Here is a 16,706-nt window from a genome sequence, read left to right on the forward strand (position 1 = left end):
TAATGTGACCACTGCAGTATACACACACTGGGTCACGTATGTAGGTCACTCTGAAAATAAAATCTATTTATTTTCAATGGAAACTACAACAGATGCAAAGAGCACAATAATACTATTTGAAAGAGACACCACTGAAAAGAGTCTGGGCTCTGTCTTCTTTACACCCTTTCAATAGGTATTTAAATGTATTGATGAGATCCCCCATGAGACTTCTCTTCTCCAGGCTTAAGGGTCCCAGCTGTCTCAGCCTTTCCTCATGAAAGATGCTTCAGTTCATCATCTTCACAGTCCTGTGTTGAACTCACTATCTTGCCCATGAGGATCAGAGCACATGAATTTGAGCTTTTTTCTGAGTGCTTGAAGAAGGCTTTACCTATTTTGTCTTCCTAATTAGCAGACCTATAGTAGACACACCCACTACAATAACACTCACACTGGCCTGCCTAGTATACTAATACTAATACTGCCTATACGTTCCTGGCTCCACAAAATAATTTCTCTGACAAAAACTCTCTTCAATACTTTAAAATGTTTTACCTCAGGTGTATCAATCACTGGCAATTGCTCTATGTACTGGAGATAGTCTTCAACTGTTTTCCCTTTTGGAATCACGTAATCTTTGTAGAAACAAAATTTGTCGCTAAACATATGCTCTCCAAACCACACTCTTGCAAATGTATTCAGCAGTGCTTTGTCGAGGTCGTCAGTTACACGGCCGCCATACTGTACTTCTCCAAGCATGTAGCGAACACAGCTCCAGTTCACTCCACGCCTAATGTCCATATCATCTAAATGATTCTGAACAAATTGCACACTAGCTGTGAAGTCTGCCTGATTAAATTCATAAGGAATGTTCCAGCCCAGTGGACCAAACTTCCTTCGTTCCTGCAAGATAGACAGAGTTAAAGATAAAAGGCTGATTGTAATTTTGGAGAATACTTTGAGTGCAGAACAATACATAAAATATGCTGGGGCTGTATTCCACTAACTTTGAAAAATGATTCTTCACATAACACACACGCGTCCAAATGCTTGATTAATTACCTAGTAGTTAAATGTTTTTCTTCGTTTATCATAACCAGTAGTGGCAGATAAACAAAGAAGAGAAATATAAACATTTTCACAGAGAAAAAAAAATCCTCTTTTTAAAGTAGTCAATCTGTGAGTCTAGAACTGTTGCTTTTGAATTTCAGAAATGAAGGTACTGTTTTAGGAAAGGATGTCCAAACCACATTGACTGCAATAGTTTTTTACAGTTCTTTTTCAGTCTGAGTACATTTGTAACACTGAAGTCTCTGCGTGGTGGACGGGCAGGTAGCAAAAGCTGCTTCTTATCTAATCATTTACAGAGGCATCTAGCAGTGTGTGGATCTTAGGGCAGTGTCTGATATTTATACATTCTAAATTTCCACCAAGAAGATGACTCAAAGTCAAGTACACTTCAGGCTGCCATTTGGACCACAATGTTTGTATTGATTTGCTAACACAGGCTTTACATCAAAATATGTTTTTCATTCGCTAACAGGTGCATTCACAAGTGAACATGGCTTCGTGACAGAAGAATATGAAATATGATTTGAAACCTGAACAGTCGTGTGAAGAAATGCTACAGCATATAATAATGGTTTCCACTGTGGCATGTTGCTCACTTCTAGGTGATCCTGAGTGATAGTAGAGTAAGTTCGTTTTAAGCTAGCTTTCACACCTAGAAAATAAGTATAAAAATGCAAAAGATGAGCAAAAAAATGTATGGAACCAATAATTCCAACTTCTGTTAAACATGGTTCACTCCTCCAATTTACAGTTTCATCTTAAGTGTAGCTTCAAATAACCCTTCTGCAGCAATGATCTTTTCAGCTGGTCATGCCACGCAAAGTTCAACTACATTTTGTTCCAGGTAGAAGACAAACAGACCAAGTTATATTAAATTCTGGCATACAGAAGGAATTACACTCAATTTACACTTATTCTAAATGTTACCAGCAACAACTGAAATACAAACATAACTATTCAGCAATGAACAATCAATAAGACACCTAACATGTAAAATGAAATACAGCACTGAACATCCAAGAGTCTGTTTCAGTATTTACCCAAAAAAATGAGTCTCTCATTAGCCATACAACACCAAGCATGAGTTACTCACTGCCTCTTATGATAACTTCCACCTACCCATCTTAACACTAAAAATCTAAAAAGATGGATTTCTAGTGCAGTAAATAGAATACTGAGGTCATAGTACTTCCAGTGATAAAATAAAAGCCCTTATGCTTCTTTCCTACTTCACAAAGATCCTGTAGAACACTATTCAAGCAAACACATTTTCAACATACATCAGAATAAAGCTCCAAAATTAAGAGGAATTCATCAAACTAAGCGTCTTATCACAGCATGCTATGAACATAGCGGGACGGTATCAGAAAACTACAACTGTTTGTATTTCATCCTGACTTAAATTGTTACCCCAGGCATATTTCTGTTATTAAATGCAAGCTGTAAATTGGCTATAGCCTGGATTATAAAACTGCCTCTTGGAGTTATAGGCTGTTATCATTTGATAGGATTTATGATTTGAATGATAAGGAGGGGTCACAGCACAATCAAAAATATGCTGAGCACTGAATAAAAAAGGGTGGAGGAGAAGAGAAAGAGATGAGAAATTTTTGTCAAGAGGCTGACTAATTGCTCTTGTGAGTGAAGTATGTACACTGAAAGAGGATGCCTTTCACTCCAATCAAACACTTCGGTTAGAAACCTTAGTAATATGCAAAGGATGAATACTGAAATAAGAGTTTTAAATGACTGAGGGATTAAATTTGACCTTGGATACAAATTCTCAGCCCCCACTGACTTCATTAACTGAAATCAGTGCTAACATGCATATAAATGCAGGGCAAGTTAATGCATTACGCAGTCAAAGATGAGGGAGTTATAAGACAGAATAAGTGTTAGGATCGAGGATTTCATTCTGCTAGAGTTCAAAATATGAGGACTGCTTCAAAAGTAATGCCTCCTATTTTATTATGTTGGCCCACTACATAAGAGGTGGATGTTGGCGATATGGCAGTAGAGGTTGAACCTTCCCACCAATATTCCAATGTTGCCATGTGACAGAGGGCAGCAGAGGGGCAGTCTGACACAACAGCAACTGACACAGAAGTGCGTGTGAAGCAAAGCTGTGTCACTGAATCCTCCATCCAGAAAAAATGGCACCCACCGACATTAATAGGCATTAGCTGAATGCTTATGGAGATAAAACAGTGGACATCATGTGAACATGGTGAGGTAGTGGGTAGTACATTTCAGCGGTGGTGACAGAGACATGAAAGACAAGCCACCTTCTGACAGTTGTGCAGATTTTTACAAGTGCAGCATGCAGTTTCTTGTTCATCGCTGTCAGAAATGCTGACATTTTTAATAGCTAAGGGTGGTGAGTATGTTGAAAAATAACGTTTTATAGCTGCGATTTTGCTCTATCAAATAGTGTTACTGTGCTTTTTTATCTGTTGTAGTTTCCATGGAAAAACATAGGAGGCGTTACTTTCAGAGTGACCTACGTACAAATACAGCCTTTCCTCATCATACACAATTAGCAGCATGGTAAGTTGCTCCTATAAATATAAAAATGTCATCTGCAGATAGCAGCGTAGTTTGAGTAAGAGAGGGGCAGTCAGTAGCAGGACAGCTATAGGTTAGAGACTAAGAAAAGGTGGATTATCTCCTGTCAGACAGAATCATGCCACACAGGTGAGGCTGGAAGGGGCCTCTGGAGGTTACCTTGCCCAACACTCCATCTCAAAGTTGGATCAGCAAAAGCTTGTCACTCAGAACCCTGTCCAGGTGGGTTATGAGGAGGGAGCCTTTAAAAAATCTGAACAAGCTGTTCCAGTCACACAGAGACCATCTTCACATTTGGCCTTTTTTCTACTGCTATACAGAAATTGCCTAAATTTCCACTTGTGTCCATCACTTTCGTTCTTTCATTTGGCACCAATACAAAGCTTTGCTGTTTTCTTTACTCCCTCCTATCACATGTATACATGCATTGATAAGGTGTCCCTGACCCTTCCCTTCTCAGGTTTAAACAATCACAGCTCCCTCAGCTTTTCCTCATACATCAGATGCTACATTCAGTATCTTTGTGACCCCTCACTGGACTTGTTCTAGTATGCCCATGTGCTTTCTGCACTGAGAAGCTCAGACCTGGAATTCTCTCAGCACTGCTTCAGTACAGAAGTATCACGTTCCTCAGCCTTCCACAAATTATCTTCCTAAAGCAGTACTAGGTGCTGCAGGCCATTTTTGCTCCAAGGGTGTATTGCTGGCTCATGTTCCACTTGATAACCATCAGGAGCAAAATGTACTTTTCTGCAAAGCTGTGTTAGCAGCTGCTCAGACCCATCATGTGTGTATGTGTGTATGGAGTGCACTCTCTCCCATTGTCTAGGTCATTAATGAAAATGTAAAACATTACTGGCTCCAGTATCAACCTCTAAAGTCCAGCTCTCCAGCTGGATTTGTGCAGCTGACCACAACACTTTGAGCCTGGCACTTCATACAATTATCTTCCTCACTGTACACTTGTGAAATCTCTACTTCATTAGTGTGTCTCTAAGGACATTATGGGAGATAGTGTCAAAAGCCTTTTTCAAGTAATGATAAACATCACTCTTTGCTGTCCCTCATCAATGGCTTATGGTTTCCTGGCAGCCATGGAAAAGCTAAGTACACCAAGGACAGATATTGTTCAATATCTTCTTCAGTTGCTTGAATAAGGAGACAAAAGGCAACGTCAACAAATTTGCAGATAATAATAAATTATAAAGAGTGGTTGACATACTAAATGGTGGAGCAGCAATTTAGATGGATCTTGAGAGCCCTGAAGACTTCACAAACAGTACCTGCATGAAGTTCAACAAGAAGTGAAAAGTCCTGCATCTCTGGCAGAACAATTCCATGCATTTGTACAAGCTAAGATCTGACTCTCTGAGTCCTAGTGATAATCATCTCAAGGTTATTGCAGATGCCTGGTTCACTACAGGACTCTCATAGCAAATAAGGCAAATCAGATAGTGGGCAACCTTAAAAGGAGCATAATCAGCAGACTGAATGAAGTCATCGTCAGTTTTTCCTTAGTAATGATCAGGCTGAGGAGTTTGGAACGCAAGAAAGTGAAAGTCTAAAACAAGCGCATTGCATAAAAGCTCTAACCTCCCTGGTTCTTCAGTAAACCCTTTTATTCAGATCCACCAGAGGTTCATATTTACTCTCTTGTTGGTTACAGAAGCTAAAGGGTGATTCAGTAGCAACAAATACTTAAAGGGCAATAACAAAGATGCTGGGATCAGACTCTTTACAGCAGTGCCAGATGACATAACAAAAAGCAACAAGCCACAGCTACATCCTGCAGTGTGGGACACTGAGGTCAAGTGTTCAGAAGTATCCTTTAATTCTATTGCCCAGAAGAGCACAGGATCAGTTCTCCTCTGCATCCTTGGGTGGGGTCAACAGGATGGCAAGAAAAGAGTGGCAGCATGCACTAAGTTTAAGAAAGTTCCACTGACAAGATCCACAAGGTTTACCCAAACAACAAAACACAATGAATTTCTGTTACAAAACAATGTCAATTTTCTCCCCAAAAGAATTATGCTTTACACATTGCAATACTGACTTACAAAGTGCTATATTTAGCACTTCAAGAGAATAAAGACTAAAACATAGCATGGATTTTAGTGATACAGAGAGGAAATAAAATTAAGCCCCTTTTTCTACACTCCCCCAAGAAAAGCATGGTTTCCTACCTTGAGGTGGTTCGTTAGTAAATTTGATAGATGCCTGTAGAAGATTAATAGGAAACTCTGGGTGAGCCTCTGTAGTTATCCAGGTCCTGAAACCTTCACTCATCGATTCTGTTGTTGTGATGGTGTCCATTAATTCATTAAGAAACACTAAGCCAAGGTGGCAGTTCTGTAGAAGGAGCCATCCTCCATCTTGCATGCATTGATTTAACAGGCGCCTTGCATGGACTTCCTGGCCCTGACCCATTGAAATGGCACGACAGGGAATGTTCTGGAAAGTAAAAAAGATTTTATTTGTAATTTTGTTAAATATAATTCTTTGCAATGATTGGCCACATGATTTACTGCTTCTATAAGCCAATACATAGTGACACTGTGCCACAAAGAAAACCACTAACATCAATGGGAATTATATCAAAACAGAGAAACAGAAAAGCATAAGATGAAAAAAAGGCCTCAGGAAGGTATCTGGAAAAGAAAAACTGGCCTGGTTGCTGCTAGGACTATACAATTCTGTAAATAAAATGCAGGAAAAACTCCCTCTTGCTTATATTTCCTACTGTCCTTACTTGTTAATAAGTGATCCCCTGACTTAGGTTGGCTGCCTGGCTCCTAACCGGGAAAATTAGAATTCTTAAATTCAGTTGAGTACATTATTCTACATACATTGTAAATACAGGTGGAGTTGGAGGCAAGAGAATTGATGAAAAGACTTAGTTTCATGAGCTGTTTCCTGCCCAAGACCTACAGCTGACTATCCCTCATGCCATGAGCTATGAGCTTCATAAAGACTTACCAGTCTAGGCCTATCTTCATCTGGCTAAAAGCTGCAAAGGTTAATGTTAGGTTTTCCTGCTAGGGATTACCATTGTGAAATAAAAAAAGAAGGAAGAAAGTCATCCAGTCCTAAACAGTGTGGAATAAACTGTGAAGCCGTGTGTAGAAGGAACAAAAACTTTCTCTTTTCTAAGGAGTATCTGAGTACAGCTAGCAATCCTGTAAGTCAGACACTACCACCACCCCTGCAGACTGCACATATTCAGCTATTTCAGTATTCCTTAACAAAGCATCTGCTCATAATTTGTTCCTCTTAGCAATGTTATCTCTCAAATGTACACTCATTAATGGTTATAGAAACATCAAGAGAAGGAAAAAATATTTTTTCATTATGGATTGTCCTCCTTTTATTCCTTCTAAAAGGCTTTTTTCAAAATATTTGCCTACAGAATGTTTCTGTAAATAGTGAGTCATACCAATATATCAGTGTCATCTTAATGCTGATGAAATTACTATAATTTTAGTCATGCCAGTGTCCCTAACAGTTTTGCTGAAGGTTCTGTGCATCAATCCCTAAATAAGAAACAAATAGTATAATAACTAAAATATCTAGTTTTAATGAAGTTAAAATACTAGGCGTTGTGAATGTCATTTTAATTCAGAAGGTTGAATTTTCACTCCAAGTTCAAGTGAAAGCACCGGGGGCATAAATCCATCTAGTTTTAAAATAGACCCTGCTAGCTTTATAAGGGTGATTATATAGCTCAGGAGTCACAGCTAATGTTTCCATTTCTTTGAGAAGCGGTCATCTGAAGAATAAAATTTTAGAGTGAAAGATAAATTCTGGTTATTAATTTGAACACTTCCAACTGTACATAATTGATTTATATTGTTAATATCATTTTCAGCCTGACTTATTATTATTCTATCTATGCTTCCTTAAAACATGAAAACATTTCAGAACTGCCCACTGCAATACACTTGCAGAATGACAAGAAAACCTGCTGTTTTCTTGACAGTCACAATTAGAGAACACTTTGTATGAGCACTTGCCCCAGACTGACTAAGGTCTTGCTTAGGATTTGACAGAATGGGAGAGTGTTTTGTTCCCCCCACTGCTGACTTCAGTGACTCTGACTTAAGTGACCAGCGGACTTCAAGTGACTGTAGGGAGTTTAGCACACCTCGCTCCTTACTTGGCCAGTGGGATAGAAAAACTCAGCTCCTGGATGCAAGCCAGAGTTACATTTCAATCGTGTGCTCTGAAATGCTTTCAGAGGCACACCTCTTTATTGATTACAAAAAATAACTCCTATCGAAGAGAGCATAAGTACGTATCTAGGAATCTGATTTGCAGGATATGCACGTTGAAGGGCAGAATAGGTGACAGAAAACACCATCACAAAACTGATACTCAAATTGGTATTCATACCATAGACCATGAAAAAAAAAAAAAAAAAAAAAAAAAACCCAGACTCCAAATAGCTAACATATAAGGTACTCAAAAATTGTTCATTTCCAGCCTATACATATTCTTGCAGCCAGTATATTACGAATAGGAAAAATACTGTTCTTCCAACACGTTGCTTCCACTAAGTCTAAAAATCCTTCTCAACCAACTATCTTTCTCCCCTTGCCCATGTTGGTACATTGGCTTGTTATCTGGTTTTGGGACAAAGGTCATGTCAACAACCTGATTTAAGATTCCTAACATTTAGCACTGATGCGAGGGTTAGATCCTAACTTTAAACATTCCATATAACAATCAGATAAATAAAATACAAGAAGCCTGGTTTTCAAGGATGAGCACCTGAACTTTCTAATTAATAACCCAGAGATTTTTGTGCCGTCCTCACTTTCGCAAGTGAGTATTACTTAGTGTATACAAAATTCTGCACCTATAAATGAAGATACATTCTAACAAGGAGAAGTTATGGAGATCTTCTGTGAATAATTTACTCTCGGGAAGATTATATTTGCATCTATATTGTGAATTATAAAACACAAAGCATGGAGCGCTGTAAGAAAGGTTGAACTTATCCCTCAAGTGAATTGATGGATAAGGTCTCCAAAATCATTTTGTCTATCACTAAATGTTTGTATTGTTTATTTATATTTCTGTTCTTCCTGTAATTGCCTTTACTGTGATCTCCTGCAGTGAATGGGGGCGCAGTGCACACCACAAGTAATGCTTTGTTCTTATAGCTAAGTGTTTTCACTAAGTAATGGACCATCCTGGTCTGCTGCATAAAGACAGAGGGCTCATTGGAATAAAACACCAAGAAAAAGAAAGAAAGTAACATTTTCATTTCCTCAGAATATTTATTTTGGCTACTGGTCCAAAATTAACTTGCAGAAAACAATGGAATGAATAAAAATTTCACACTAGAACAGACATAAAACATGGAAATAACAGTTCAAGAGAGAGACATTTTAAATGTCTTGATCAGCTCTAGCAAACTAAGTTTAAGGTACCTTTGATTTTGCAAGACGTTCTATATTTTCAGTGGGGTCAGACCCCACTGATAAAAAGCATGTCAGAGGTGTTCGACAGTCACTTTCTGACCACATCGCTTCCATTTCAAGTATAAATCCTTCTGCGTATTTCACACCAAGGGATTCTGCAATGTAGTGTCGAGCCTAAAAAACAAATCAAAACAAAACAAAGCTACCAAAAACCATAAATATTTTATTTTTAATTTACCAGGTTGGTAGATAGCCAAGTGAAAGAGCTGCTTGATACCAGCCCCACTAGCTCCTCTAAGCACGTATTGTTGACACTGGATTTACAGCATAGCAGACTGGACAAATCTTTCAACTGGCTGAGTTACAGTCTTCCATCTATTTGTTGGAAATGCAAACAGAAATTCTCCTATTCAGTGGTTATCAATTCAAGTCTCTTATGCTTAGTGTCCATTTCTACAAAAAATAAACACAGCTCAGACTATAGTCTTAAAGGTCTCAGCCTTTTCTATGCCTCTATTTTCCTCTTTTCATGGACATTCTCTAAAAGGATTTCTAAGCTGTAAAGGATTTCTAAGGTGTATGAAAGACTTTTTTGAAAGCCATGATTTTCCAACTGTGCAAACAACTAGCTGAGGTGTGCATTATGGAAAGAAACACCCAAGATCAAAGGAGATTGAGCCAGATGCCACATCCAGGAAAAACAAATCCATCAATAAACTTTCCACTACTATGACTTTTGTCCTACTGAAAAGAGGTGAAATTTTATAGTGTTTGGAAAGACAGTGGGGAAAGAAGAGATAAAGGACACAATAACAGAAAAGTATCTCCTCTTTCCTCAACAATTAAATTAAGCTGAGATATGGAAGAAAATAACAGAATCATAGCATCTTAGAATTATAGAATGGCCTGGGTTGAAAAGGACCTCAAAGATCACCTAGTTTCAACCCTGCTGCTGTGTGCAGGGTCGCCAATCACTAGATGAGAAGTGGTTGCAAAATCAGAAGTACAACTTTTCAGTGCAGCTGAAGATTAAAAAAAAAAAATGAAAAGAAGATATAATCATATTCTCAAACATCTCTTAGAAACTTATATAGAGAAGAAAATCCAAATATCACATTCTGTTGAGAAATTGAATTCCTATTGTAGTTTCTCTTACAGTATGTGCCATGAGACAGTCTTAATTATTACTTCCTCAGTGTGGACAGACAGGTAAGTAAAAAGTTCTGCTATTTTATTGCACCTGTCATCAAAGTGAACTGTTCTCTTTCCACTTCTTGTATGAAAAAATACAGATGCATCTTTTAATTCTCTGGAAGAATGTAACTGCTTTACAAGTTTCATGGCTTCACTTACAAAACGCCACAAAAAAATGACCAATATTCTTAAAGCTTGAATACAATGTCATGCAATGCCCTAATCTGTTACAGTTAAATAAAATAATCTTTTCGTATATACTTTCTCATTTTCCAAAATACTTCCCTCTGTGAGAAAACTGTTATAAAAAACAAAGTCAGGGAACATAAGTTTAGAATTATTAGTTATAGAGGAGATGCCACGTAGCAAAAACACCATATGAAAGCATATCTTACTTGGGCAACAGTATGATCAGGGCACCAGCTACGGACAAGGAGAAGCTTACGGAATTGATCCAGTAAGCTGTCATACCCATCAGGAACAACAGCTTTTTCAGGTGCTTCTGCATCAAACCAAGCTTTCCAGGCCTTCTCATTCCTAACAACTTGTACCAGAAGTTCGTTAAAAGGGCACAAGCTAGACAACTGCACAAGATTGAGCCATGTCATGTCAAGGATCCACTTTTTTGGTTTCGGTTCCACAGAGTTTAGATCTAGACTGGCACCTCCTGCAAAGCAAAATAATTATACAGTGAAACAAACATACAAACAAAGAAACAAAACATTGTTAAAGCAGAAAAAATAACAAGTAATCCAAAATGTTGATTTTTGTTATTTGGGGGATTAGAATCTTTGTAAAACAGGACACAGAGACCTAGAATTATGCCTAGAAGAGTTATTTAATGAGCAATGAATGATCTCAATGCCTCCCAGAGCTGATATCCCAGTATTATTTGAGTTTCTTTTCCTCTGTCTGGAGAGGTAGAGCAATACTTGTTCTACGATACTTAAACCAAGTTCAGATGTAGAAAGGATCTGTGGTTAGTCCAGCCCTCCTTCACCTACACTACAGAATGACAAAGCACATGGCACATTCATTTCCAGGTCTGCATCTTCAACAGCTCACCCACCACTCCAGCATCATGCCCATTCATACCTTGAATGCAGCTGAGTAACAGTTGAATATTAAACTGGTGTTCACCAAGCAAGCTGAGATATTTGAATGCAAGAACCTGATTGAACTTATCTTCATTTGTGACCATGCTTAGCTTATCTCAGAGACTGTGTCTGCCCCCACAGGAACTATATAAACTTTACAAAATTTTTATTTTGTCATTGTGTCTTAGCAGTGACATGCTCTGGTAGCATAATGTAGTGAAGGTGATACATAGCAATTTTTTACAATGTCCAACAAATTTCTACTTTCTTTTTACAATCACACTTAAATGTGGTACAGAGTACCCATGTCTTCATATACCTGCTCACCAGCAATTAAAAGAGATTTTGCTGACTGTCTCCAAGCTCATAGATGAAAGCACGTGTCAACTCAAAAAAAAAAAAAAAAAGAGGCATGCAGGGGAAAATTACAAAGTAACAGCCATTTTTTTTTCTGTTATCCAATGCAAAACTGTTAAATAAACTCATTTTAGCATTATTTTGACAACAAATAGTCTACATTCTTTGTTTTGTAAATTTTACATTGTAAACTTCTCTTTTGCAATATACACGTATTCAGTCACCAGTTAAAAAGCACCACTCCTAATGGATAGAACATATTGCTAGTGTAAGCACTGCAAAATCTGAATTTGTCAGTCCACAGACATATGCAAATAGAGAATATGTATGGAGAAATTACCTTTGATCAGTGTCTCAAACTCACTGTGTGAAATTTTCTTGGCCTGCAAGTCAATCTTCAACGCCAGCAGCAATGTAAACAGGAATCTGTGATTTTCATACAGCCCTCGAACCGTATACTTGAAGACTTCATAGGTGAGATGATCAATTATATACATCACCCTTTTTCCTGTGATCTGAGATTTCTGAGATCTTTCCACTGACATGTCAAAAATGCCAAGAAACTGCCGTAAGGATGTTTGGTACATGACATTCACTAAGCTCATTTCCACAATTAGGAAATAAAGAATGCTGCCACGACCAGCAACCGGCCGATACTCTTCACGTGCAGTATTGATTTTCACCTCCGTCTCTGCTGCTATGCTTAATTTTTCACTGACCTTAAAATTAATTGAAAAGACAATGCAGATTTAGTCATGTCACTTGTGATTTATGCTGCACAAGCAAAAGGAAAAGGTCTTGATTAAGATCACATTGGTATTTTCAGTCAAGCTTTATTGGTGTTTCAAGAGAGGCAATTGTGTCTTCATGTGCTCAAACACCAAGCACAAGAGGATTTGATTCAAATTAACACTTGCAAGGTATGTCTGGAATATAGAAAATTATCCAGGTAATAGTTTAATTTTGTAACATTTTTATAATGGACAATTATACAGTTTCTACTACTTATTAAGAAGTACAATGCTGCATAGAAACTCTAAATTGGAAAGCAAAAACAGAAAAAATATCTTCAAATTATAATTACAAAACGCATCTGCAAGGTATTCAAAATTTACCTCTTCTGCTGTCGTTTTAGTGATTCTTAGGACTTCTATTAGAGACTCATCTTCAACCAAAGAGCCCTCTGTACTTGTTAGGCGAAAGAGTAGGTTATCTTCAAGCTCCTGCATTTTTCTCCTGTTAGATGTCACTTCCTCCATCAGTTTGACTCTTTCTGCTTCAAGTTCCTGTACTCAGAAAATCAGACATTTTAATTAATTAATTTAAAAAAAAAAAGCTGTAAAATGACACAGAAAATTTGATTTAATGCATGATAGATTGGAGGGTTTCCTGCTTTTTCTATAAAATATGGAATCATTATATGCTAGAGTGATTTATATGTGTACCACATTTGTTTGATTAATGCTGCGTACCGAGGAGTGAATATGCATCAGAATTACATGAACAAGCTTCCTCAGAGTAAGATACACAAAGCACTGAAACTAGCTTCCAATGGGAAACGATAAAAGCCACATTACATTAAGTACTTAAAATTGAATCAGACAAAGGACTGAAAAATGCATTGTATGGACTGATCTTACATTTTAGGAAAATTGCCTGGGTGGCCTATTCCATTTCTAATTTCTATCATCCTCTGACTTTGCAAGATACACTCCCCCACTGCTTTGAAAACAGAAAATACTACAACAATTATTATCTATGTGATGTGGAATTTTTATTCAATTTCTACAAGACAGGCGATGGCAAGTGACAATAACAGACAAATCAACACAGTGCCAAGTGAAATGAGGCATCTGTATTGCACAGTCCTACACAGCTTAGAGACACCCTTGCTAGGTGCTTTATTTAATCAATCAAGTCAACATTCCTGTAAGAAAAAGGCAGTTAATAATACCAGTCTGCCTAAACCTACGGCTTTGGTTTATTTTCATTCTTGTCAAAGTGACAAGTTAGAGAATAAGGAGATGTATGAAGTTATAGAGTACAGGAGAAGCTCTCTTGCATTTCAGAGAGGGAGTGACAAATTTCTTCATTCTCGCAAACTTCTTATTTGGAAATCTGTTCATAATATATTCTGGGGCTATAGAATGTAGCTCTGTGGAAGCTACAAATAAATGAGCCCTAAAAGAAGAGAATGACTTATGCCTCAGTCATTCAGATTCAGTTTCTGCATTTTCTCCTCTTCCATTAATGCACAAAAAAAGGTTAGAATTACACAATAGGACCAGTTCTACAGAATAATTAAATATGCATTAAAGTATGTGCTTAAATTCTATTTACAGCCATGCTTATTTAAGAATAGGCACCCTACCCATTCAATTTGTAAGACTTTAAAGCGTATCTTTCCAAAAATGAGCAAATATATCAGGTGCCAAGCTTTTGCTTGCAAGTGGATTTCATGACCACATTTGTAACATAAAGACTAGTTGCTCTGAACCCAAACATTGGCAGCAACTTCTTTATCAAAGTAGAAAAAGATGCCGATGATATTTTTTTTCCAAACAGTTAGAGGAGCAATCTTTAAAGCCAAAAAAAATAAATATTTCTTTGATCATGTATTTCATTGATCACTGTAACAATCATTAAGAATGTCTCAGTCCCTTTAATCTATTACTTTAGCTCAGTGATCATAAATTTGTCTTCTTGTTTCTAATAGAAAACCTGCTTTTCAGATTCTCTCTTAATGCTTTGTCTTTTCTTTGAACTAAATTTATCAGAGCTCCCTTGGCTACCCATGGCAGGACATTCATCTCTTACTGAGACAGAATAACCATGATTTCTTCATATCTGCTAAATGGAATGGCTTAATAAATGTGGATCACCTGCAACAATGTCCCTGCACAGTAATTAATGCTAATACTAAATAGTTATCCTTGCAGCTCCCTTCAGCTGATACACTGCACTGGATGAATATTTTTCAGTAAATAATTTCTAGCTTGTATTATTATATACATTCAATGTGAATTCTGTAATGGTTTTGTCCAGGGAAAGAAAAACAACACCAGACTAAAGGGTACTCACACCACTTTTTATCTGAGCATTTAAAAGTAGAAGCTTCTCTGCAGGCCATGAGAAATCACTTCTGTCTTGAAAAGACACTGAAACCTCCTTCTCTCATCAAAGATCTATAATCACAAATTGCCTGATGAGGAGGAGAAAGTTGATGAGACCTTCTACAAACAGCTGAAAGTAGCTTCATGACCACAGGCACTGGTTCTCATAGGAGACTTCAATCACCCTGAATATTTGCTGGAAAAACAATATGGCCAGGCACACATAGCCCAGGAAGTTCCTGCAGTGCGCCAAAGATAACTTTCTGATGCAGCTGGTGGAGCAGCCAATGACAAAATGTGTGCTGCTGGACCTTGTTCTTACAAAGGACTGGCTGTGAATGTGAAGGCCAGGGGCAGCCCTGGTTGTAGTGACCATAAGATAGCAGAGTTCAGGATCTGACATGGAAGAAACAAGGCAATAAGTAGGGTTGCAATCCTGGACTGTAGGAGAGTCAATAATGACTTCTTCAAGGACCTACCTGAAGGTATCCCATGGGTTAAGCACTGGAAGGTAAGGGGGCCCAAGTGAGTTGGTTGATATTCAAGCACCACTTCTTCCAAGGTCAAGATTGTGCAGCTTCAAGAGTAAGAAATCAGGCAAAGGTGGCAAGAAACCTACATGCATGAGCAAGGAGCTCATGGAAAAAGTCAAATGGAAGAAGAAAGTCCACAGAATGCGGAAAAGGGGTCTGGCCACTTGGGAGGAATGTGATAAGGAAGGCTAAGGCCCACTTTGAATTAAACCTGGTGAGGGAGGTGAAGGACAACAAAAAGGTTTCTTTAAGTATGACAATAGCAAAATGAAGACCAGGGAAAATCTGAGCCCACTGCTGAATAAGGTGGGTGCCCTCTCAGATAATGAAGTACACTGAGAAGGAGGAGTTACTGAATAGTTTTTTTTTTGCTTCAGTTTTTACTGCTAAGACTGCCCCTCAGAAATCCCAGACCCTGGAGATAAGAGAGAGAGTCTGGGCAAAGGAAAACTCCTTGGTTGAGAATAAACTCACTGCACAGAAATCCATAGGCCCCGATGGGACATACCCATGAGTGCTGAGGGAACTTTCAGAAGTTATTGCCAAACCACTTCCTACCATCTTTGAAAAGTCACGGAGAACAAGAGAGGTGCCTGAGGACTGGAGGACTGCCAACGTTGCACCAGTCTTCAAAAAGGATACTAAGGAGTACCCAGGGAACTATAGGCCAGACAGCCTCACCTCCATCCCTAAGAAGGTGATGGAGCAGCTTATTCTGAATGTCATCTCCATCCAAGTGGAAGAAAAGGAGATTATCAGGAGTAGTCTACATGGATGCACCAAGGGGAAATCATACTTGACCTCTCCGATCATCTTGACCAAGCTGTGTGGTGCAGTCAAAATGCCTGAAACTAGCAATACTACTCAGAGACCTAGGCTCAAGTAGTGGGCCCAGGTTAACTTCATGAGGTTCAATAAATCCAAGTACAAGGTATTGCACCTGGGTCGTGGCAACCCACACTATCATTACAAGTTGAAGGATGTAAGGAGGTAGCACAGCCATGCAAAAAGGATTTGGGAGTACTGGTGGATAGTAAACTGGACATGAGCCAGCAAGTGTGCCTTCACAGCCTATGAGAAAGCCAATCATGTCCTGGGCTGCATCAAAAGAAGTGAGGCCAGCAGGTCAAGGGAGGTAATCCTGCCCCTTTACTCTGCACTGATGAGACCTCACTTGGCGTATTGCATCCAGATGTGGAGTTTGCAGTACAGGAGAGGCATGGACCTGTTGGAGCATGTCCAGAGGAGGGCCACGAACATGATCCAAGGGTTGGAACACCTCCCCAGTGAGGACAAGCTGAGAGCGCTGGGGCTGTTCAGCCTGGAGAAGAGAAGGCTCTGGGGTGACCTGAAAGCAGTCTTTTAGTATCT

At 38.5% G+C, this 16,706-nt stretch overlaps 1 protein-coding gene across 3 annotated transcripts in view; it reads right to left on the minus strand.

Moving 5' to 3' along the window:
- The window catches only part of DNAH5L (dynein axonemal heavy chain 5-like), a 148,852-nt gene that overhangs the window by 27,850 nt on the left and 104,296 nt on the right, over positions 1-16,706 (minus strand). For all 3 annotated transcript variants that reach the window (XM_040696426.2, XM_040696427.2, XM_040696425.2), the window contains 7 exons: positions 12,805-12,975; positions 12,030-12,408; positions 10,631-10,902; positions 9,051-9,215; positions 5,802-6,069; positions 1,584-1,705; positions 538-885 (listed from right to left, as the gene is read on the minus strand). In XM_040696426.2, coding sequence (XP_040552360.1) covers positions 538-885; positions 1,584-1,705; positions 5,802-6,069; positions 9,051-9,215; positions 10,631-10,902; positions 12,030-12,408; positions 12,805-12,975 — 1,725 coding nt within the window. The remainder of the gene's footprint in view (positions 1-537; positions 886-1,583; positions 1,706-5,801; positions 6,070-9,050; positions 9,216-10,630; positions 10,903-12,029; positions 12,409-12,804; positions 12,976-16,706) is intronic.

The sequence above is a fragment of the Gallus gallus genome, chromosome 2, assembly GCF_016699485.2.
Source record: "Gallus gallus isolate bGalGal1 chromosome 2, bGalGal1.mat.broiler.GRCg7b, whole genome shotgun sequence".
In the NCBI taxonomy this organism is placed as follows: Eukaryota; Metazoa; Chordata; class Aves; order Galliformes; family Phasianidae; genus Gallus; species Gallus gallus.